Source organism: Oncorhynchus mykiss, chromosome 19 (genome assembly GCF_013265735.2).
Source record: "Oncorhynchus mykiss isolate Arlee chromosome 19, USDA_OmykA_1.1, whole genome shotgun sequence".
Taxonomy (NCBI): Eukaryota; Metazoa; Chordata; class Actinopteri; order Salmoniformes; family Salmonidae; genus Oncorhynchus; species Oncorhynchus mykiss.
The window spans coordinates 20,202,613-20,223,451 of record NC_048583.1 but is presented as its reverse complement, the minus strand read 5'-3'; the positions used below and the strand labels follow the sequence as shown (position 1 = coordinate 20,223,451).

Sequence of the window (20,839 nt, the reverse complement as noted above, 5' to 3'; positions counted from 1 at the left end):
ATGCTCTCCATCCAACCTCACTGAGCTTGAGCTGTTTTGCAAGGAGGAATGGGGAAAAAAATTCAGTCTCTCTATGTGCAAAACTGATAGAGACATACCCCAAGCGACTTACAGCTGTAATCGCAGCAAAAGGTGGCGCTACAAAGTATTAACTTAAGGGGGCTGAATAATTTTGCACGCCCAATTTTTCAGTTTTTGATTTGTTAAAAAAGTTTGAAATATCCAATAAATGTTGTTCCACTTCATGATTGTGTCCCACTTGTTGTTGATTCTTCACAAAAAAATACAGTTTTATAACTTTATGTTTGAAGCCTGAAATGTGGCAAAAGGTCGCCGAATACTTTCGCAAGGCACTGTACATAGCTGTGAGATGGGTGTGATATCACATAGAATGCGTCCCAAATGACACCCTATTCCCTATATATAGTGCACTACTTTGGACAAGAGCACATGGGGGTGCCATTTGGGATACACATATTATGAAATAAAATGGGTCTGTGGGCAGAACAGGTGCCCTGCCCGACCTCGGGTCATTCCATTATTGACCATAAGATAGCAGATCCAATCCTTTTCGAAAGCGATTTTGAAATGCCAAATGGAACCACTTACGATGACAGACAGAATGTACTGTGTGTGTGTGTGTGTATAAAGACTAAATAGGGAAAGGCCTGGATTCAATTCAGTGGTTATTACAATGACCATAGCTTGTATCTTCCATCAACTCATCTGGATTGATTTATGACTTCAAAACTAAAGATTAAAAAAAAAAAAAAAAAAACCTGAAGGTTAAGATTGAATCCAGGCTGCCATAGTCAAGATATTGTGCAGGGGTGAGTTTCCTGAAAGTTTCGTAGCACTAAAATAATTTTTAATCCAATGTAGACCAGACTAGTTCAAAACTGCAGCACTGTCATCAATGTCTGTTTCTACCAGGGGTGGAAAAAGTACCCAATTGTCATACTTGAGTAAAAGTGAAAGTCACCTTACTTGTGTAAAAGTATGTTTTTAAATCTACTCAAGTATCAAAAGTAAACGTATAAATCATTTCAAATTCCTTATATTAAGCAAACTAGGCGGCGCGATTTTCTTTTTTTAAATATACGGATAGCCGGGGCACACTTCAAGTCAGACATCATTTACAAAGTATTTGTGTTTAGTGAGTCTGATAGATCAGAGGCAGTAAGGATGACCAGGGATGTTCTCTTGATAAGTGTGTGAATTGGACCATTTCCCTGTTCTGCTAAGCATTCGAGTTGTAACGAGTACTTTTGGGTGTCAGGGAAAATGTAAGGAGCAAAAAGGACACTATTTTCTTTAGGAATGTCGTGGAGTAAAAGTAAGTTGTCAAAAATATAAATAGTAAAGGTACAGATACCTACTTAAGTAGTACTTTAAAGTATTTTTACTTAAGGACTTTACACCACTGGTTTCTACAGCATCTAAACAGTTGAATTTGACTTGCTTTTATTTCAGTGCTGGAGATTTGAATGGAAATTGTTAAATCAGCTATGCTTTTCTGCCCTGAATGCTCTCTATCTATGCAGTCGCTCACTTCCTGTTTCAGGGTCTATTGACTTGTCACTATCAGAATGTACAGTGAGTGCAACTGGCGAGTTGTAGAGGCTCCTTTACTAATTGAAGAGATGCTGTGTTTCTCTGCGTTGTCCTTGCAGGTTAAGGCACCAGGCGCACAAGGAGCTGTATGCATACAAACAAGTAAGAGGCCCGTCGTCTACACACACACAAAATACTATGAACATGGTTTATTTTTCTCACAGTATGTTACTGTAGTCTATAAATCCTCTGTTGCTGAATATACACATTATATAAATACACCCATAATATACATGCTGTAGAAGGCAACAAAGTCGGATGGTGGTTTATTTTGGGCTACTTTCAGTGGAAGTGGGGGACTCTCCCTTTTTAAATGTACGGCCGGTTTTTAGCCAGCCAGGCCTGGTCAGCAGGGCTGTTGTGACTAGCTAATCCGTACCCTTTTCCTAACATGCCAATGTAAATTCTCCTAACCTACCACGAAAAAGTCATGATTTTGTTGACGCGCCTTTAATCCCTTGGAGCGGTGAGGGCTTGGGCCTGAGCCACACAGGTCCATAACTTCTAGTCTTCTAATACAAAAAAAAAAATTGCATTTGATTCACTTCTGGATGTTTTCTTTGAGAAAAAGTGTGTTTATGTTGCCAGTTCTAATTGTATGCCTTTTTTAAATTTTAATTTCCCCTCAGGTTATACAGAAGGAAAAGGTCAAAGAGCTAAATTTGCATGAGGTAAGCGCTTACATTTTTTTCTTGTTCTATTGTCTTGATACTGTATCTCATGGTTACACAGACTTTGAGTTGATGTTGTTTAGCATTGCACCAAGTGTTGAAACTTTCATTGGACAGGACAGTGACATTCTGTAATACAACTGACAAGCTTAGCTGATGTACTTCCCTAATGTAACCTATCAGTAACTGTATTTGGTTGTTGTACTGAACTTTAGTTCTCTCAAACGCAACATTTCAGACAGGAAACGCCATGTATTTGTGTAACCATTATTTAGAAAAATATTGCAATATGTTAGGGTTGGTGTTCCCTCGAAGGAGCAGAGCCTATCTCACTGCCAGAGAGTTCATCATGTTAAAGCTGTAATATGTCACTTTTTGGGCGACCCCGACCAAATTCACATGGAAATAGGAGTTCTAGATCTGTCACTCATTGAAAGCAAATCTAAGACGCCGTAGATATGTTCTATGTGAGCTATTTCTATGCTTCCCGTTCTTATGTTTCGTTTTTTGCAGTCTTTTAATTTGGGTTTTGTACACCAGCTTCAAACAGCTGAAAATACATGTTTTTGGTTATGGGAAATCTATTTCACAGTGATTCAGATGGTACAATGATTCTCTACACTATACTTGCTTGTTTTGTCACACAAACTGAAATTAGGCGAACTCTTTGAATATTTGCAACCAGGATATGGCGGAGCGATTTTTGCATAGTGCACCTTTAAGATCCTAATAATTACAGGCAGTGAACAACAAAAATGCAACCGCAAACGATCGAGTAACCAACAGCAGTAGAGAATGTGAGAAACTGATCAGCTTAAATATACCACCATATTAAGGTAGGAAGTGTTTGTGGAATATGATTGGTGCGATGTCAGCTGATGCATATACTCTGGTTTCCTGTCTGAACCGGCTGCGCTTGATAAACTATAAAGTCGCCGTTGGTCTGGTATTCACATTGATTGGTTTGTTGTTTACTGCGGTGTTACTGAATATGGGTCTCATGACATAAATTTAGGCTACTTATTTATTTAGAAACGTGTGATATTGATGAAGCAGATTTATCAATGTCGCCTGAAGCGAACTGGTTGTTCAATAGCCACAACCTCCCTTAGGTTTCTCTTGAAAAAGTAGATTTGTATCTCAACTAGACTAACCTGTTTAAATCCCCCAAAATACATGAAATGACATTTTGTTTAAATAGCGAGGGAACCCAGTTATGCAAAGTGAACCTGTCGAGACAGTCAGTAGACTGTCGTTGTGTCTCTCATGTTTAGGGTATCCATGTCAGAAGAGGCACGTTGTGTGTGTGTGTGTGTGTGTGTGTGTGTGCGCGTGCATCCTGTCCTCTCTCATTATGCATGTCTGTACTGTCTCTGGAGCTTGTTACAGTCCATCTGTTGCGTCGGACAATGTGGTTAGAAGTCATAGCCCAGCTGTACAGCTAGCAGCGTTCGCCCCTTTTCCGCCGATCCCATTTCATAGCCTCAGCCCTGGCCCTACTAGCCTCCGCTACTCCCTTTAGCACGCTCATGCTAATGAAAAGGCTAGCGCTGGCACCCGCGTGTAAGGAGTGAAAACGCTACGTCGCTAACCGACCCGGGGCAGGAATTTCCCACCGTGCAGAGCTCTAGTTATGTAGCCATTATTGAGTCATTCAATGTCATTACAAGTGGGAGAGCGTGTGTGTGTGTGTAATTCTTGGACAGCCAAATTGTTATGTATTGCTTAGAAACAATAACACTCACCAACACTGGCCGGGGGAATGACCCATTTTATTGAAAGGGCCCTGTCCAAATGAAAATGTTTTGGAAAAAGTGTATAGATTGCGCCTCTTGCAGCTGTATACATCTAACCTCCATTTGACACAGAACATGGCTACAACAGCTGTGAATAATCCGTTCATTTTATCCAGCTGAACATAACCCTTGTAAATACACACAGGTCTACACACATACAACGGTACATCACGTCGTGTCCTTGGCTGTTTACGTGTGAGGAAGCGCAGCAGCTCAATATTGTGGCAGTTCAGTATTACAGTGTCCTTGATAGTACTCAGCCAATGGGCATAACACCCTGTCAGATAGTGTTGCTGTGACGCTGCACTGTACAGCCGCAGCAATGTACCATTCAAAGAACATTGAACATTAGAAGCCAGTCTCTAACATTCAAAGAACATTAAAGGAACAATTTATGCCTAAACCTTGTGACAAAGGCTAATCAAAATGTAGGACTATTGTATGTGGCTGATGAGTGTTGACATTAGCCAGCTTTGGCTTTGACTTTCGCTTCAATAAGCTCTCAGCTCTGTTTGTCTTGCAGCATTTTCACATGCGATCCTTCCCATAGCAAACAGAGGCCTACTTTTTGAATTAATCAGCCGTTATCGTTTTGATAAGATAAGCCTAACTCTGGCCTTGCGTCACAAATGGCACCCTATTTCCTACATAGTGCACTACTTTTGTTCAGAGCCCTATGGAGACACAGACAAGGTCTATGTTCACAGCACTACTGATAATATCAGGTGCTTGAATTAAATACCATTACAGGGGCATGGTTTGGTAGGAGCAGCAATGCTCCCTGTTGCCAATAATTGCCTACAGGTTGTTTTTCAGTTTGAACACGCGCGCAAGCACTGCTTTTTATGAGCTTCGTAATGGACATCTGTGGTGACCAGGGGACTGTGGGCCTCAACAGTAGTTTTGAATGGGCCCCTGGGGGTGATCCACTGTCCCCATTACGCCCCCTCACTGTCCCCACATTGTCTCCATCAACTCAAAAGCTCTTTGTCCCCGGTTGTTTCATTCCAGAAATATCTCCGCTTCACAGTTCAAATTGACCCTTGGTTGACCCTTCACTTTTGCCTAGTTTCCTTGCCATGCTGCGCTCTTCAGGATAGAGAGGAGGCAACTGGTCATCTGGAATGAAACACAGCCCCTCACCTCTAGTTCAGTGCAGTTGTAGAGGAGAGGAGGGCAACTTGTCACGAATGAGATGCAGCCCATCTCTCCTCTAGCTCAGTGCAGTTCTACTCAGAATGGAAAACCCCCACTAGCCTCAGCCTGGGTCTCTGGTGACCCCATTTCCTGCCCAAGGTAGAGCTGCTTACCCTAACCCATAGTTAGCCTGCCTGGGGACACACACACTGACCAGTACACATTTTGATATACACACATGCACCTCACGTACAATATCCACTTAACAAACTGCTCATTAAGCCAGAGGGTTTTTACAGGGTTTCTTAAGTGGCTACGTGGGATTAGAACTACGCAGAACGGTACAAGGAGAACTTGATTGTTTGGTTTAATAGGAATTGTATCTCACAAACTAGCCTGAACCAGTGCAAGAGAGACGTTTTTTTGCTGATGTTGGGTCATTTTCTCGACTAATGGTTAAGTATAGGATTGGGGAGGGGAAACTAGATCTGTACCTAGGGGAAACTTCAGACAGAACACAAGCCATGCAACCTTTAGGTGGAACGGTAATAGTAGCGCCAATTTGCTGTCGTTAATTTTCATGAGGCCGTTGGCATTTTGAGCAGAGCGTTTCAATCAGACACAGGCCGTCTGGCTTTGTTTTAAATGCTAGCTTTGTGGACAGTAGTCTGTGTTGTGGGTTGTTGCTCAGTTTTACAAGAGCAACAAGGCAAGTGCTTATTTAAGCTGGGATGTGGACCAAGATGAGCAATGGGTGGCCAGATGTCAGGGCCAGTATTCATAAAGCGTGCTGAGCTAGGATCAGGTCCCCTCTAATCTCTCTTGGACAGATCTACGTAAACACAACTGGTACTGTAGAATCTGTCGGACTGAACGGGATGCGTAGGATAACGAGCAGCGGTTATTTGGAGAAAAAAAAATCATGTTTTTGCAGGTGTTGGGGTCTTTTGAATTTCGGAATGGGAGGGGACTTTCGCCCATAACTTACAAAGAGAGAAGGTGGAGCTCCTCGTTCTAGCATTTCTTGATCCCTTCTCTTAACATGTATGGACCCAGAACTTAATCGAGCAGCTGACCATTTCAGCAATATTTCAGTTCAGTTAACCGATCAGGTTCCCTCTGTCCATATATTTGTATTAATTATGATCTAAAAGGCAAACCTGATACTAGATCAGCACTCCTACTGAGACGCTTTATCGATATGGGCTGAGCTGGAAGCAGAAGTAAAAGAGACACGAAATAGCCTAGTACTTATTATTACTGTATAACTGCTCTACATCTTCTATCAAAAGCGACAACTTGTTTACGATGCGATGGAGTTTATTTTAACATAGCAGTTACATAGCATCAGATAGTTTGACATTGTGGGTGCTCTTTCTCCCTTTCCCCCTCAATCTCGCCCCCCCTCTCTCCTTGAGTGGAGTGATCATTTTCTTCTCATAAAAATGTTTTCCGGTGGTTGGAGTGGTCAGGATTTTTTTCCCCACGGCGACAGAGATAGAGAGCGAGAGATCAGGAGTCTCATAAATAGTCATGTGATTGCCGCTATCTCCAGTGTCCCTATGTCCTGAATAGAGGTCGACCAATTAATCGGAATGGCCGATTTTAATTAGGGCCGATTTTTTTTAGTTTTCATAATAATCGGTAATCTGCATTTTGGGACACCGATCATGGCCGATTACATTGCACTCTGTGAGGAGACTGCGTGGCAGGCTGACGACCTGTTATGTGAATGCAGCAAGGAGCCAAGGTAAGGTGCTAGCTAGCATTAAACGTATCTTATAAAAAACAATCAATCTTAAAATAATCACTAGTTAACTACACATGGTTGATGATATTACTAGTTTATCTAGCTTGTCCTGCGTTGCATATAATCGATGCGATGCCTGTTAATTTAATCAATGAATCATAGCCTACTTCGCCAAACTGGTGATTTAACAAGCGCATTCGCGAAAAAAGCACTGTCGTTGCACCAATGTGTACCTAACCATAAACATCAACGCCTTTCTTAAAATCAATACACAAGTAAATATTTTAAAACCTGCATATTTACTTAAAATTACCTGCTAACATGAATTTATTTTAACTAGGTGAATTGTCACTTCTCTTGCGTTCTGTGCAACAGAGTCAGGGTATATGCAGCAGTTTGGGCCACCTGGCTCGTTGCGAACTGTGTGAAGACTATTTATTCCTAACACAGACAGCCAACTTCGCCAAACGGGGGATGATTTAACAAAAGCACATTTGCGAGAAAAAGCACAATCGTTACACGAATGTACCTAACCATAAACATCAATGCCTTTCTTAAAATCAATACACAGAAGTATATATTATTAAACGAAATCCAGGTTAGCAGGCAATATTAAACTAGGGAAATTGTGCCACTTATCTTGCGTTCATTGCACACAGAGTCAGGGTATATGCAACAGTTTGGGCCGCCTGGCTCGTTGCGAACTAATTTGCCAGAATTTTACGTAATTATGACATAACATTGAAGGTTGTGCACTGTAACAGGAATATTTATGCCACCCGTTCGATAAAATATGGAACGGTTCCGTATTTCACTGAAAGAATAAACCGTTTTGTTTTCAAAATGATAGTTTCCGGATTTGACCATATTAATGATCTAACGCTCGTATTTCTGTGTGTTATGTGATAATTAAGTATATGATTTCCTATTTGATAGAGCAGTCTGAGCAGTGGTAGGCAGCTGCAGGCTTGTAAGCATTCATTCAAACAACACTTTTGTGCATTTGCCAGCAGCTCTTCGATGTGCTTCAAGCATTGAGCTGTTTATGACTTCAAGCCTGTCAACTCCTGAGATTAGGCTGGTGTAACCGATGTGAAATGGCTAGCTAGTTAGCGGGGTGCGTGCTAATAGCGTTTCAATCGGTGACGTCACTCGCTCTGAGACCTTGAAGGAGTTGTTCCCCTTGTACTGCAAGGGCCACGGCTTTTGTGGAGCGATGGGTAACGATGCTTCGAGGGTGGCTGTTTTCGAAGTGTTCCTGGTTCGAGCCCAGGTAGGAGCGAGGAGAGGGACGGAAGCTATACTGTTACACTGGCAATACTGAAGTACTTATAAGAACATCCAATAGTCAAAGGGATATGAAATACAAATGGTATAGAGAGAGTCCTATAATTACTATATTAACTACAACCTAAAACTTCTTACCTGGGAATATTGAAGACTCATGTTAAAAGGAACCACCAGCTTTCATATGTTCTCATGTTCTGAGCAAGGAACTTAAACATTAGATTTTTTACATGGCACATATTGCATTTTTACTTTCTTCTCCAACACTTGGTTTTTGCATTATTTAAACCAAATTGAACATGTTTGATTATTTATTTGAGGCTAAATTGATTTATTGTATTAAGTTAAACTAAAAGTGTTAATTCAGTTTTGTTGTAATTGTCATTATTACAAATAAATAAATACACATTTAAATCGACCGATTTAATCGGTGTCGGCTTTTTTTGGTCCTCCAATAATCGGTATCGGCGTTGAAAAATCCTAATCGGTCGACCTCTGCTGGGTGGAGATGGTACATGGCCATTAAGGCCAGGTTGTTCTTCAAGATGTTCAAACGTTCATAGATGACCAGCAGGGTCATTCAGAGGTCGAGACAGCAGGTGCAGGGGAGAGAGAGAGTCAAAAACAGCAGGTCCCGGGACAAGGTGGCACATCCGGTGAACAAGTCAGGGTTCCAAAGCCGCAGGCAGAACAGTTGAAACTGGAGCAGCAGCAGGACCAGGTGGACTGTGGACAGCCAGGAGTCATCAGGCCAGGTAGTCCTGAGGCATGGTCCTAGGGCTCAGATCCTCTGGGAGGGGGGGAATAACACTATGCTAACTTTAACTGTATGTAGGCAGGCTCCTTACACTATTTTCAGTGCAGGTTGCTCTTGTAACCCTGGCTACACCCAAAGAGACTGCTTTCCAGAGTTGAGCACAGCAGCACACCAATTTATTCTAGTGATAGTAATACATCTACATGCCCTCGTACACTCACACACGCTGTGAGACCTGGGTGTGTGCTGTACTGAGCCCAGGAGGAGCTGGTGCTGAGATGTGCTCTTTGGTCCATATCGCGCACACAACTGTCAGATCATGTAGATGAGCAGTGCAATAAATCTAACGCTCACTTGCATAGATACCACACACACACACACACACACAGGAGGAGGTGGTGGTGCTGAGACGTGCAGTTTTGGGCCGTATGGAACATCACGCCTCTCCTCCCATTAATGTACCAACATAGTTAAAGAACGGACATCGTCGATCTAGTGAATGAGAAGGAGCCAGGGTTTAGTGTTCAATGGAGCTCAACAGAGAGGATGGAGTCTTGTCTCAAACTATACCCTAGACTAGAGAGAAACCTTAGCGGGCTACCTCTTTTCATCCCCAGCCCCAAGCTAGTCTGTTTTTAAAAGGGGGGAGAAGTATGCCTTTTGTCCTTGAAGTGTAGCACTCCAAAGTAGGTCCTGCCACGACGTAATACTGTAGCCAAATGGCCGCAGGTATAAAGATGGGCACATAGGATTTGTGGCAAGCGTGTCCTCTATAAAACTCTATTTGCAAAGATGTGCCCTCTATCCAACTCTAACAGCACTAGCAGTTCTTCTGTATTGAGGGAATGTTACACGCATCCTTGAATTTGACCTAGTAATTTGCGTCACTGTGCAGGGAGCCTCCTGGGCCGTTGTCCCAAGACAAGATGTCATGCATTGTACTGATATGGATTGAAACTACCCTTGGATATAGTGACGCACTTAATGATGCAGTGGTAATGTTCCGATTTCAATGTCTGGGCTACAACATTACTAGCTTTGTCTGGTTAGAGCTGGAGTTACAAGGATGATTCACCATGAACGTTGTGGAACCACCACTGGCAGTAATGTATACACACACACAATAGTGCCGATAGGTCAGTGAATGGGGTGTGTGTACAGCAGCACTGGCAAGCTAGTGAGTAGATGAGCTCTATCCAGTCTGCCGGTCTCCATCCTGCCTCTGTCAGCAGCGTTGTCTTGTACCTTCTCCATTGTGTCAACAGACACACACACACACACACACACACACTCCGATCTCCCAGTCCACACAGTCCTATTGTGACAGTGGGTTAAATGCTTCATTACAGAACGCGACACACACACAAGCCACACTTCTTCTCGCCGCCCACACAGAAAACAATTGTGACAGTAGGGCTAGTGCTTCATCAGGCAGCCATAAACGCACTACCTCAGCCTCACTAGCTCCCAGTCATTGTCAACACATTGTCACACACACACACACACACACACACACACACACACCAACCACTGCCTCTCAGCACGCTGTTCAATCGAGCATGCACTGCTGTACAAACAGGTTGCGTCCCAAATGGCACCCTATTCCCTCCTCAGTGCACTACTTTTGACCAGGGTCCATGAGGCTCTAGTCAAATGTAGTGCACTATATAGGGTGCCATGAGACTGATGCATAGCCTAATTTCTCCTGAATGCTTACAGGTTTTCCGAATAAGGCCTGTGCACGTGCACTGCGCATACAGTAGTTTTTGTAAACAATGATCCCTGCATCAATATTGCTAAAGCAGGATTGATTGAATCCAGCCCTCCACAAAAAGTGACTTTAAATACCCAGTCAAGTGTCCCTCTCGCTCCATGAGTGGTGTTCTCTTGTCTTACTACACAGCTAGTATTTGCTTCAGCTTGGCCAAACTAGGCTATAGGCCTAACTAAGACCAGTAAAGCTAGTTTATTTGCCGAGCTGCCTGGGCTGGCACCCTCACCCAGCTGGGTCAGACTGGTTTGGGCTGAGGAGACCCCTACCAGATCTAGTTTCAACTGGTTTTTAATGGCTTATATAACTTTGAGGGCGCAATCAACATCATCGTTCGTCTGGTTGGTGGATGTGTGTGTGTGTGTGTGTGTGTATGATGCTGGCTATTAGTAGATGTGCGTGCGTCTCAGTGGCGTGTACAGTGTGTAATTTCTGGATTTAGTCAGACGGCTATGATGAATCCATCATGCCCCTCTGTGTGTGTGTGTGCGTTACGTAAGTTAAATTTCTACAACCCTCCAGGTACAGAGGCCTTTTCTGTTTCCACTCTCCAGAATGCTCCCTCTATAACATCACAGTTGAATTAAAGCATTCTACTGATTGAGGGAGAGGCTTCTTTCTCCAGCCTGAGGAGTCTTATCTCAAGGTGTGTCACCACTCTTTCTAGGTCTGAGAAATCACATATTGGGGTCTGGCAGGAGAAGTGGTATATCGAGGTGATTGCTTATATCGTCGACATTTCTCTGGGCTTCAGGGCCCATAACTCATAAAGCATCTAGTAGGAGTGCTGATCTAGGATCAGGTCCCCATGTCCATGTAGTCTTATTCATTATGATTTAAAAGGCCAAACAAACTGATCCTAGATCAGCACTCTGAGACGATTAATGAATATAGGCCCAGCAGTGTACAAATTATATATCAAGGCGTGTTGACTCTCCCTCCTCTGGCTATGCCCAGACATGTTTTAGTTTGAGATACTGACGTCTGTCATCCTTGTTGCGTTAGCATAACGGTACATACAAAACCCGCTATCTCGAAGCTACATTCCAGGAAAAGACTGGGTGTGCTTCCTCTATCTGTCATCTGTGAAGTCTTTGTAGATTTGGGAAATGGTGTCGTTGTCAAGTGTTTTAACTAAAAAAATAAAACAAGTCTTAAAATAGGCCCATGAGCACTTCCCTTCAGTGGGTCAAGTCTATTCGGTCGTTTTTTGGAGGTCAGTTTTGAGTCCATGTTTGATTTTCCATCTAGAGTCCAACCCATGAGTGATTATTTACCCACAGAGCATGCATGTTTATAGTTGCTCAGTTGAGCCGACCGTGGTGGCACCAACGACCGGAGTACAGCAGTTGACCTCTGTGTTCGAACCAACTCAACTTGAGGGTCTGCAGTACTGTTTGAGTGAGCGAGAGGAGAACAGCCCAACTCGCTATGAAATAAGATGCCCAACTCAAACTAATTCTGTTTGCGAAGGAATGTCGCTAAAGCACAATATACACACTTCCTCAGTCTGTTCATGTAGTCTTTTTGTAAAGCTGAAAGACAAGTTACAACCTCGGTGTGTTTCCGTTTGTATATTTGTACTGCTGAACGACAAATGTCCTCGACAAGGATAACGAGTCCTTGCCTGCATCCCAAATAGCACCATATTCCCAACATAGCGCACTGCTTTTGGCCAAAGCCCTATGGGTAGTACACTATATAGGGAATAAGGTGCCGTTTTGGTTGCATCCCTTTTCTACAGGACAGCAGCAGTGGTTGGCTGTTTACGTTGTTTTTCCGCCCTGCTTTTCCCTCTCCGTCTTAGTCTCTCTTTCTCTCTCAATAAACTACAGTAGCTGTGGTTGTTTTGCTGCCTTGCTAACCCTGTCCCCCCCCCCCCCCTGCCCTTCTCTCTCTGTCTGTGTCAACAGATATGTGCGGTGTGCTTGGAGGAGTTCAAACAGAAAGACGAGCTGGGGATTTGCCCGTGCAAACACGCCTTTCACAGGAAGTAAGTGCGCCAGAGGACCACATACTGTACACAGAGCCTGTAGATGGGGCCTGGCCCAGCTAATCCTAGGCTGTCTTCCAGACTTAGCCCCAGTCTCACAATAACATTAAACAGTGCTGTTGAGCGCCATCTACACAACCCAGTGTAATAGCCACACCCTGTACACAGAGCCCATTTCCCACCCAAACTGCGATTCCAAAGGATCACCCAGTTGCACAATAGGTTCTGTTGATGATGAGCATGTTGGTCAAACTGGACCCAAAATGGTACACAGAGCCCTTCCCATCCAAACTGTAATTCCAACTCACTCAACCTAGTGTAATTCACACACACTGTACTCAGCCCAGTCGCACAATAACAATAATATTGGTCTGTTGTTGATGAGCTTGAGGGGCAAAGTGGGTTCAAAATGGTGGACGACCTCTTCAAACAAAGCACTTATCATCAACACAGTTAGTCCAGTGATTCCAGGGCACTCAGCCCCAGTTGCACAATAACAGTAACTTCTGTTGAGGGGCAATGTGGACCGGACCCCTCCTCACACCAACTCAAACATGTTATGATTCGGCTGCAAAAGTGATGGTCCCCTTACTACCATTTCTTCACCGTTATCTACAGTACCCACCCCTCCAAGTAGAGTAACCCGACACATGATAACAGAGAGCGAGACTGAACAAATCCGTGAAAGTAGAGGGGGGGGTGAATGCGATGAAGAAAGAGAGCGATTACTGGGAAAGGAAACGACCGACCGAGAGCAACCTGGGGCCAAATTACTTCTCCCCCCCCCCCCCCCCCACCCCGGCATGACAATTTAAATTGGGCTGTTTACGTCGAGTCTTGGCTGAGTTTTTACCACATGTCAGGAGCAGGGGCGGGGCCCACTCAATCACAACACACTGACTTGCATGTCAACACACCACTGATTGTGTGTGGCCCTCTGGGACAGTGCAGAGAACTAGATGATGCTAGAGAGCAGAAGATTTATGAACTACCCCCTGCCTCCCTCTGTCCCCCTCATATGCAACCCTCTAGTAGGGGACCGTGAGAAGGAAGCACAGTGGCACAGTCCCTCTCCCCCTTCACTCCTATGTGTGAATCCCTTCCCACCCCTGTGGGACCAGAGTGTACCAAAATAGAACTGCCAGCCCCACTGTAAATAATTCAGTAGCAACGAACACGCCACGCCACCCCCACCCACTTCTGACTGAGTGATGTGCAAAAGCTCTCGTTTAGCGTCCCAAATGGCACTCTATTCCCTATTTAGTGCAGATGTTTTTGCACCCTGTTCCCTATTTAGTGCACAGTATACCGTGCCATTTGGGACGCGCCCCTAGTCTAGTCCCCATCAACCAACTGTACTGATTCACTCTCTGTTCAGTTAATGCATAGCACAGAGCATCCTTATTCAGTAGGGCTGAACATGTGGGGAACACACACATTGGAGAATGACTGAGCTATTTCTAGCTGCTATGCGGAACAGTCTGCCCTGTGGAATAAGCCCCCTGTTCTTCTAGTGCTAGCTTTTTGTGAGCAGTCAGCAATAGATCAGCTGGATGCAGCAGTCAGACCTGAACTGAGAGGGCTAGTGTTTAGATAGACAACACTAGAAACACACGCGTCTAGTCGATGTTGGTGTCACCCACATTTGCAAGTGATGATTTAAGCCTAGGGGTTAAGGGAGTTGGGTTAGTAACTAAAAGGTTGCTGGTTTGACTCCCTGAGCCGACTAGGTGAAAAATCTGACGATGTGCCCCTTGAGCAAGGCACTTAGCCATAATTGCTCCTGTAATTCGCTCTGGATAAGAGCGTCTGCTATATGACCCCAAAGATTAACCATCTTGTTTCTCTCTCTCCCTCCCCATCCTCTCTCTCCCTATCGTTTTCCCTCCCTGTCCTTACTTCCTCCCTCCTCCGCCCACCCCTGTCTCTCTCTGGCAGGTGCCTCATTAAGTGGCTGGAGGTGAGGAAGGTGTGCCCGCTGTGCAACATGCCTGTTCTGCAGCTCGCCCAACAGGCGGGCGTCACCATCGACGTCACCGTGCCCATACAGCAGCACCTGCCAGGCGTGGAAAATCCGGTGTAGCGCAAACCGCAGTGCACACACACACACACACACACAACTTCACACACATGTACAGGTACACTTATGCCTCGATCACACCGACAGCATCATTGCATTTTTGGTACACCAGAAGTACATTCATTTCCAATGGAACGCTGTGTTTACCTGGCATACGTTCGCCGCTGCATCAAATTGTATGCGTAGGCGGCTTGACAGAAATGGTAGCAGAAGAGGAATGCTGAAATTTGTTGCACACATATCCAGATGATGCTGTGCACCATTTTGCGCAATGGCTCTGTAGGTGCGATCGAGGCGTTATATATGATTAAAAGACAGGACAGACAATGGAGGAACACAACAGTGTTACGATGCAGACAGGGACTCACGGCGACGAAGAAGTGAATCTGCTGCCTCTCCTCCTCTCATCTCTCTGCCTTGGTGGATTCACATGATGATTTTTTTATATATAATTACGGTTCTTTTTATTGACAATTAAATGTTTTCTTGTGGACACAGCCGTGGTCACTATTCTGACCGTTTCACAACCAAAGCACTTTTCTGGGGACACCAACGCGTGACGAATAAGAGACATAAAAACCAACAACTACCACACGTTGATATGAAAATGGCTTCATCGTTTCGTTTTCTTTTTAACGACTAAACTTGTATTTTTTTTTTCTTTTTCTACAAGCACTTTAAACATTTTACTCAAACTTAAATTGCTTGTGAGGAGGTTGTAGTAGCAACAAGGTTATTTTATTATTACGATTAACTTTTTTTGTATGTACATACAGAGCCACATTAGTTAATTTTATAGTTGAGTGAAGATTTTTTTTGGGGGGGCCAATACTATCTTAAAGGGACAGTAGCCTCCAAATGAATTGACTTTGGGATGCTCAAGGAACTGCAGAATTCTGTGGCCTGATCCTCCCTCTCACTCACACATGCAAAAAAGGATATTGGAGGTGTGTTTATGAAGGGAGGGTCACCCCAACCTCAGTACTTGGTGTTTAAACAACTTAATGTGAATTAAGAGAGCAATGGGTTCGAATGTGGGGTTGTGATTAGGATGTGATTCACCGGTGCATCCGACTCTGCGTCCCCTCTTGCATATGAAGGTTGTACAGTTTGTTACTCACTGCACACCTCAGCGTCTGCGTTCCCAAATGGTACCCTATTCTCTAAAAAGTGCACTATTTGGGACACAGGATTTTTTTACCACAAGGCTTTTCTGTGGCCACTTTCACGGTCTGCATCTGTCATTACAGAAAAAAAGTTACTATTCTGTTTGTGAACTAATTGTTAAAACGCAACAATGCAGAGGTCGTATTTTCATTGAAAGATTTTTCACTGAGGTTTTTATAAGGGTCGACTCAAATTAAAATAGTAGAATTACCCAGATACACACTCCCAACTGTGGAGGGGTCCTGGCCTCAGTCACTTCCTGTGGACGAGCGACCAGGGAAGTAAGAGTAACCCAACACCCCGAGCCCATGGCACCCCTAGAGCTAACATCCAATCATATGCCTCTGTTCTTGTTACATAAGAACCCCCCCCCAGCCCGCAGCGCTCCCAAAGCATTACTCATTCAGCTTGTGGCAACGGAGCGCTATGAAAACACATAGTTGGAAGACTCCTCTTTTGGTTTTCTATGTTTAAAAATACATCCCTCTCTTGCTGTCCTCTGGTTTGAGTTTGAATGAGGTTTAGCCTGATGTAAGTCTAAAACAACTATCCCAATCTACACACTAAATAGTGAACAAGAGTACTTCATATAATGACGAGATGAATTATATTCCATATGGTCTCCGACGTGATCATGTCTAGAATCATATATTCTATAGGCTAATCTTTATGAAACCTAGAACAAATACTGGTCCACTGAGGCAGGGGGTTCTTAAACTTTTCCAGTTTGAGCCCCAAATTAGAAATTGATCATCCTCCCCTGACCCAAATGGTCCTCCAACAACCCAAATGAAGAAGAAATAGGGCGTGATTATATTCTCACATGCCCAGAACCCACTTTGGGTGAGGACCCATAGTTTAAGAAACCCTGCACTAAGGCATTGTTGCATTTTGACTGCTATACATTAAACGTATAAAACCAGACAAGTTTGCTCAGTTCATTGCATTTCCAACTTCTGACACAGAATGATGGTAGTGAACGCTACAGGGCTACACAGCACTGCCTTGGAATGTGAACGGCTTGGTGAAATGTATCAAGCTGTAACACTATGCAAACTAAGCAACAAACCTCGTCTCTTGTTTGCTAGCCGTTACTGATGTCGTAACAGGAGCACCCGGGGATTCACTTCATTCTCAATTCTGTCAACGATTCAAAACTGCTTCTGTGATTAATTACTAAACGCTATTTAGCTTTAGCTTAGCATTGATCTAATTAGGCTATGAGGGATATAGGCTAAGCATCTAGTTGAAATTCTGGCAGCACTCAGCATATCGGTCAACACACATACGTACGTTCCCAGTAGATGTCATTGAGCTGGTATAGGCCCTGGTCAGCAGTCGTAAAGAATTGCAGTGTTTTAGCAGGCTCATTCTAGCGCTTTCCCCAATCGCTCTCTCCACACTGGTGTTTTGTTCACCTCTACACACGCACACCAATCCCTCTACCCTTGTGCTTTGTTCCACCACCTTTTGTGGGATCACTGTAGTAAAAGTGCTGTGTGATAGTTTGGAACAGAGGGGGATAGTGTCTCATAGTTCAGGGGTCAGCTTGTGTCAAAGGTCACAGACTAGATCTAGGTGATGGGTCATAATAATGCTGTTCAATACAACTTTATTTATAAGACAGCCTGGTCTGTCCTAACAGGTTCGATTTGGTTCTTCCCTCAAGTGTTTGTAACTTTTCAGGAACCTGGCTTTTTCAGTGCTGAGCATCAGGCCCAGCTCAAGAACCACTGTGCTTGTGTCTCCTACAAATGGAATGGTATTCTTAGAATTCTAGTCATTCTATGAACTGTCTTCCATTTTTGAAGTGTTAAGACCACCGAGTCATCAACCACCCAACGAAATTGACTGTGTCCATTGGCTTCACTTTCGAACAACAACCGAGAGGAATGTTAGCCTACTGTAGCTAGCTGGTGAAATGAATAGTAGAACATGTTGCCGCCAATATCAGAAACAATGTCTCCCCCGCCCCACCCAATAATATCTATTGTATTTGAGGAGGATGACAATTTCGATTATGATATTTTTTTTACTTGTGCTTTTACTTACGATGTGTTTATATTTTGGCCATTTGTTTGAAGAGACACTAGTCTGGCTGAATGTGGAATGATAAAAACCATAACCTTTTTATTGAAGGAGCCCGCCGTTGCTAGCATGTGCGGGCCGCTTCGGTACCCGTTTGACTCTTCTTGGTTCTGCTGTGTGGCTACACACACAAATTTGCCTCGCAGAAACCAATGGAGGCGTCACCCTTTCTGTATATCACTCAAATAGCATATAAGTATATAACACCTCCTTTGTACGAAGACACTTCAACTCGGATATCCATCTCAAAACTCCCACGTTTGACTGGTCCAAAGTTATCTTTTGACAACAAGCCCCACCACTTTCTTATGCCCTTAAGACTCCTATATTGTAACCCGTAGCCAACAGGAAACACAGCCAGTCTTGAAGCTTCATCCTCCACTACGTGTGGTTGTCTCCGAGTTGACGGTTTAGAGGGAGATATGACATAGGACTGGGAGACACCGATCATGTGAAAGCATGCGATGAAATGGCACCTGCAACCAATTTGACCATTGTAATTGTACATAGAGTAGTAGCAGTGTTGGTAGGAAGGCATACTGCATAAACACTTTTTACTGTGAGGGGTTGTGCATTGTGCACCGATAATTCTTCCATTGAAAACACTGCAACTGCGCACTTAGAACTGCCATTTGCCCAGCCGAGAATTGTAACAATGCCAGCCATTTTGTAATGTTTTCTTTCAAATGAGAGTTGAAGGTCAGAAGAGAAACCTTTATCTATTTACCCCATAATTTCTTCCTGTGTAACTCCCTAATCCTTCCCCCACGCTTCTTGGGCCAGACGACATGGTTCTAGGTTCTCTCCGAGTCCTGGAAAGTAGCCACGGTCAAGTGCCAGAACAGCAGGCAGTTATAGGCCCTTACGCAAGAGGAAGGAATAATGTGTATATTCATAGTGAATAATCACCTGTCGTCTACTAGTTATTACTGCACAAGGTACCAGGCCAAATCTATTTGAAAAACATTGGGAGTTTGGACGGTTGATGAATTTAGTGATGAGTCACCCTACTGTAATCTCCATGGACGTCAGCACTGTTCCAGAGAACGCCAGGACATTGGGCTGTAATATTAAAGGACTATGATGTACTTGCTTCAATATCATGAATTACTGAGAGGAGAGTGAGGCTCTTTGTCACCACAGCAACCAAATTACGTAATAACGGGCCCCTTATCGTGTGTCCTTTCTATAAGGTGCTTTTATCTCAGAAAGTATACCCAGAGACAGAAGAGGAAGTGGGACATCCCGCTCCCTTGTTTATTTTCTGTTTCAATGGAAGCCAAATGAACTAAGTAGACCAGACCAAGCTGCTATTGCATTGGTGTCTTCAGTAGAGCCATCCCCTTAAGTAGACGCTCTATTCAATGGTGAACGGCCTGAGTCAACCATCTTTTGTATACCTAGCTGTTGGCAGCCATTTTGTGGGCCAGGCCTCAAGGTCAAAGCTGTGTAAATTGGCCACTTGGGCCTCTAACACGTCACTGCCTCACTGAAAACTCTCAATGTTGTGTATGGTGTGCATTTATTCAGTGTATAGTTCTTGTAGTGCACCCCCCCCCCCCTTCTCTCCCTTTAAGTACATCCCCTGTCTCGCCCCTACCACACTTTATCCCAACCTCCCACTCCAATAGCCACCACCTTCTCCTCTCAATAAATCAACCTACCCCACCATCTTACCCCAACCTCCCACTTTATCCACCAGCCCACACTTTCTTCCCTTGATGGGTGAACCCTACCCCATCCTCATTGGGGGGTCTTACCCATCCTACCCTGTGATATAACATTGTTTATAAAATTAAGAATTCTGCAGCAGAATATTTTTGAAGAAATATGCTGTACAGTATTTGTAAGCTCTATTTTTGTATATTTAATTGCCATTTTGGAAAGAAAAAGTAATGAATGCATTTCTTTTGCTAATTGTTTTATTCATAATGTTTTTTTGCATGTGACTGACTTGAACTGTAAATAAAATGACCACGTTTTGGAAATAATGACTGCTCATGCTTTTAGTAAAGTTCCTTTACGTGGTTGTAGCAGCATCCTTAAAGGGGCAATACGGGATTCAAACAGCAGTGGCTCACCGCCTCATTGTTTGTTAAAGGATGGGGCTGGTGAAATGGAACCACTCCAATCCCAGATTGCGCCTTTAACATTGTACTGCAGCGTAAGGTAATTGTTTACCAAGTCAAATAGTTAGCCAGATCTCGTGATCCTGAAGATGTGGTAATACTCCTGAGGGGCATACTACGAAGGAAGCTATACTAAACAAAAAGATAAACCATTTCTAAAGTAGGGGTGTGGATCAGAGAACCAGTCAGTAGCTGGTGTGACCGCCATTTGCCTTATGCAGCGTGACATCTCCTTCGGCATAGAGTTGTGGCCTGTGGAATGTTGTCCAAAGTTGCTGGATATTGTCGGGAACTGGAACACGCTGTCGTACACATCGACCCAGAGCATCCCAAACATGCTCAATAGTGACATATCTGGTGAGTATGCAGGCCATGGAAGAATAGAGGCATTTTCAGATTCCGGGAATTGTGTACACCGTGTGACATGGGGCCGTACATTATCATGCTGAAACATGAGGTGATGGCGGCGGATGAATGGCACGAGAACGGGCCTCAGGATCTCGTCACGGTTTCTCTGCATTCAAATTGCCATCAATAAAATGCAGTTGTGTTTTTTGTCCGTAGGTATGGTGTGTGAGAGGCTTTTAGAAGTGCCGTAT

General features: G+C 43.9%; 1 protein-coding gene across 2 annotated transcripts in view; it reads left to right on the top strand.

Annotated features, from left to right (window-relative positions):
* LOC110497518 (RING finger protein 24) overlaps positions 1 to 20,102 on the top strand; it is a 71,632-nt gene extending 51,530 nt beyond the window's left edge. For both annotated transcript variants that reach the window (XM_036954439.1, XM_021573658.2), the window contains exons 3-6: positions 1,674 to 1,716; positions 2,244 to 2,285; positions 12,697 to 12,776; positions 14,715 to 20,102. In XM_036954439.1, coding sequence (XP_036810334.1) covers positions 1,674 to 1,716; positions 2,244 to 2,285; positions 12,697 to 12,776; positions 14,715 to 14,859 — 310 coding nt within the window. In that variant the 3' untranslated portion in view covers positions 14,860 to 20,102. The remainder of the gene's footprint in view (positions 1 to 1,673; positions 1,717 to 2,243; positions 2,286 to 12,696; positions 12,777 to 14,714) is intronic.
* The last annotated feature ends 737 nt before the right edge of the window (positions 20,103 to 20,839 follow it).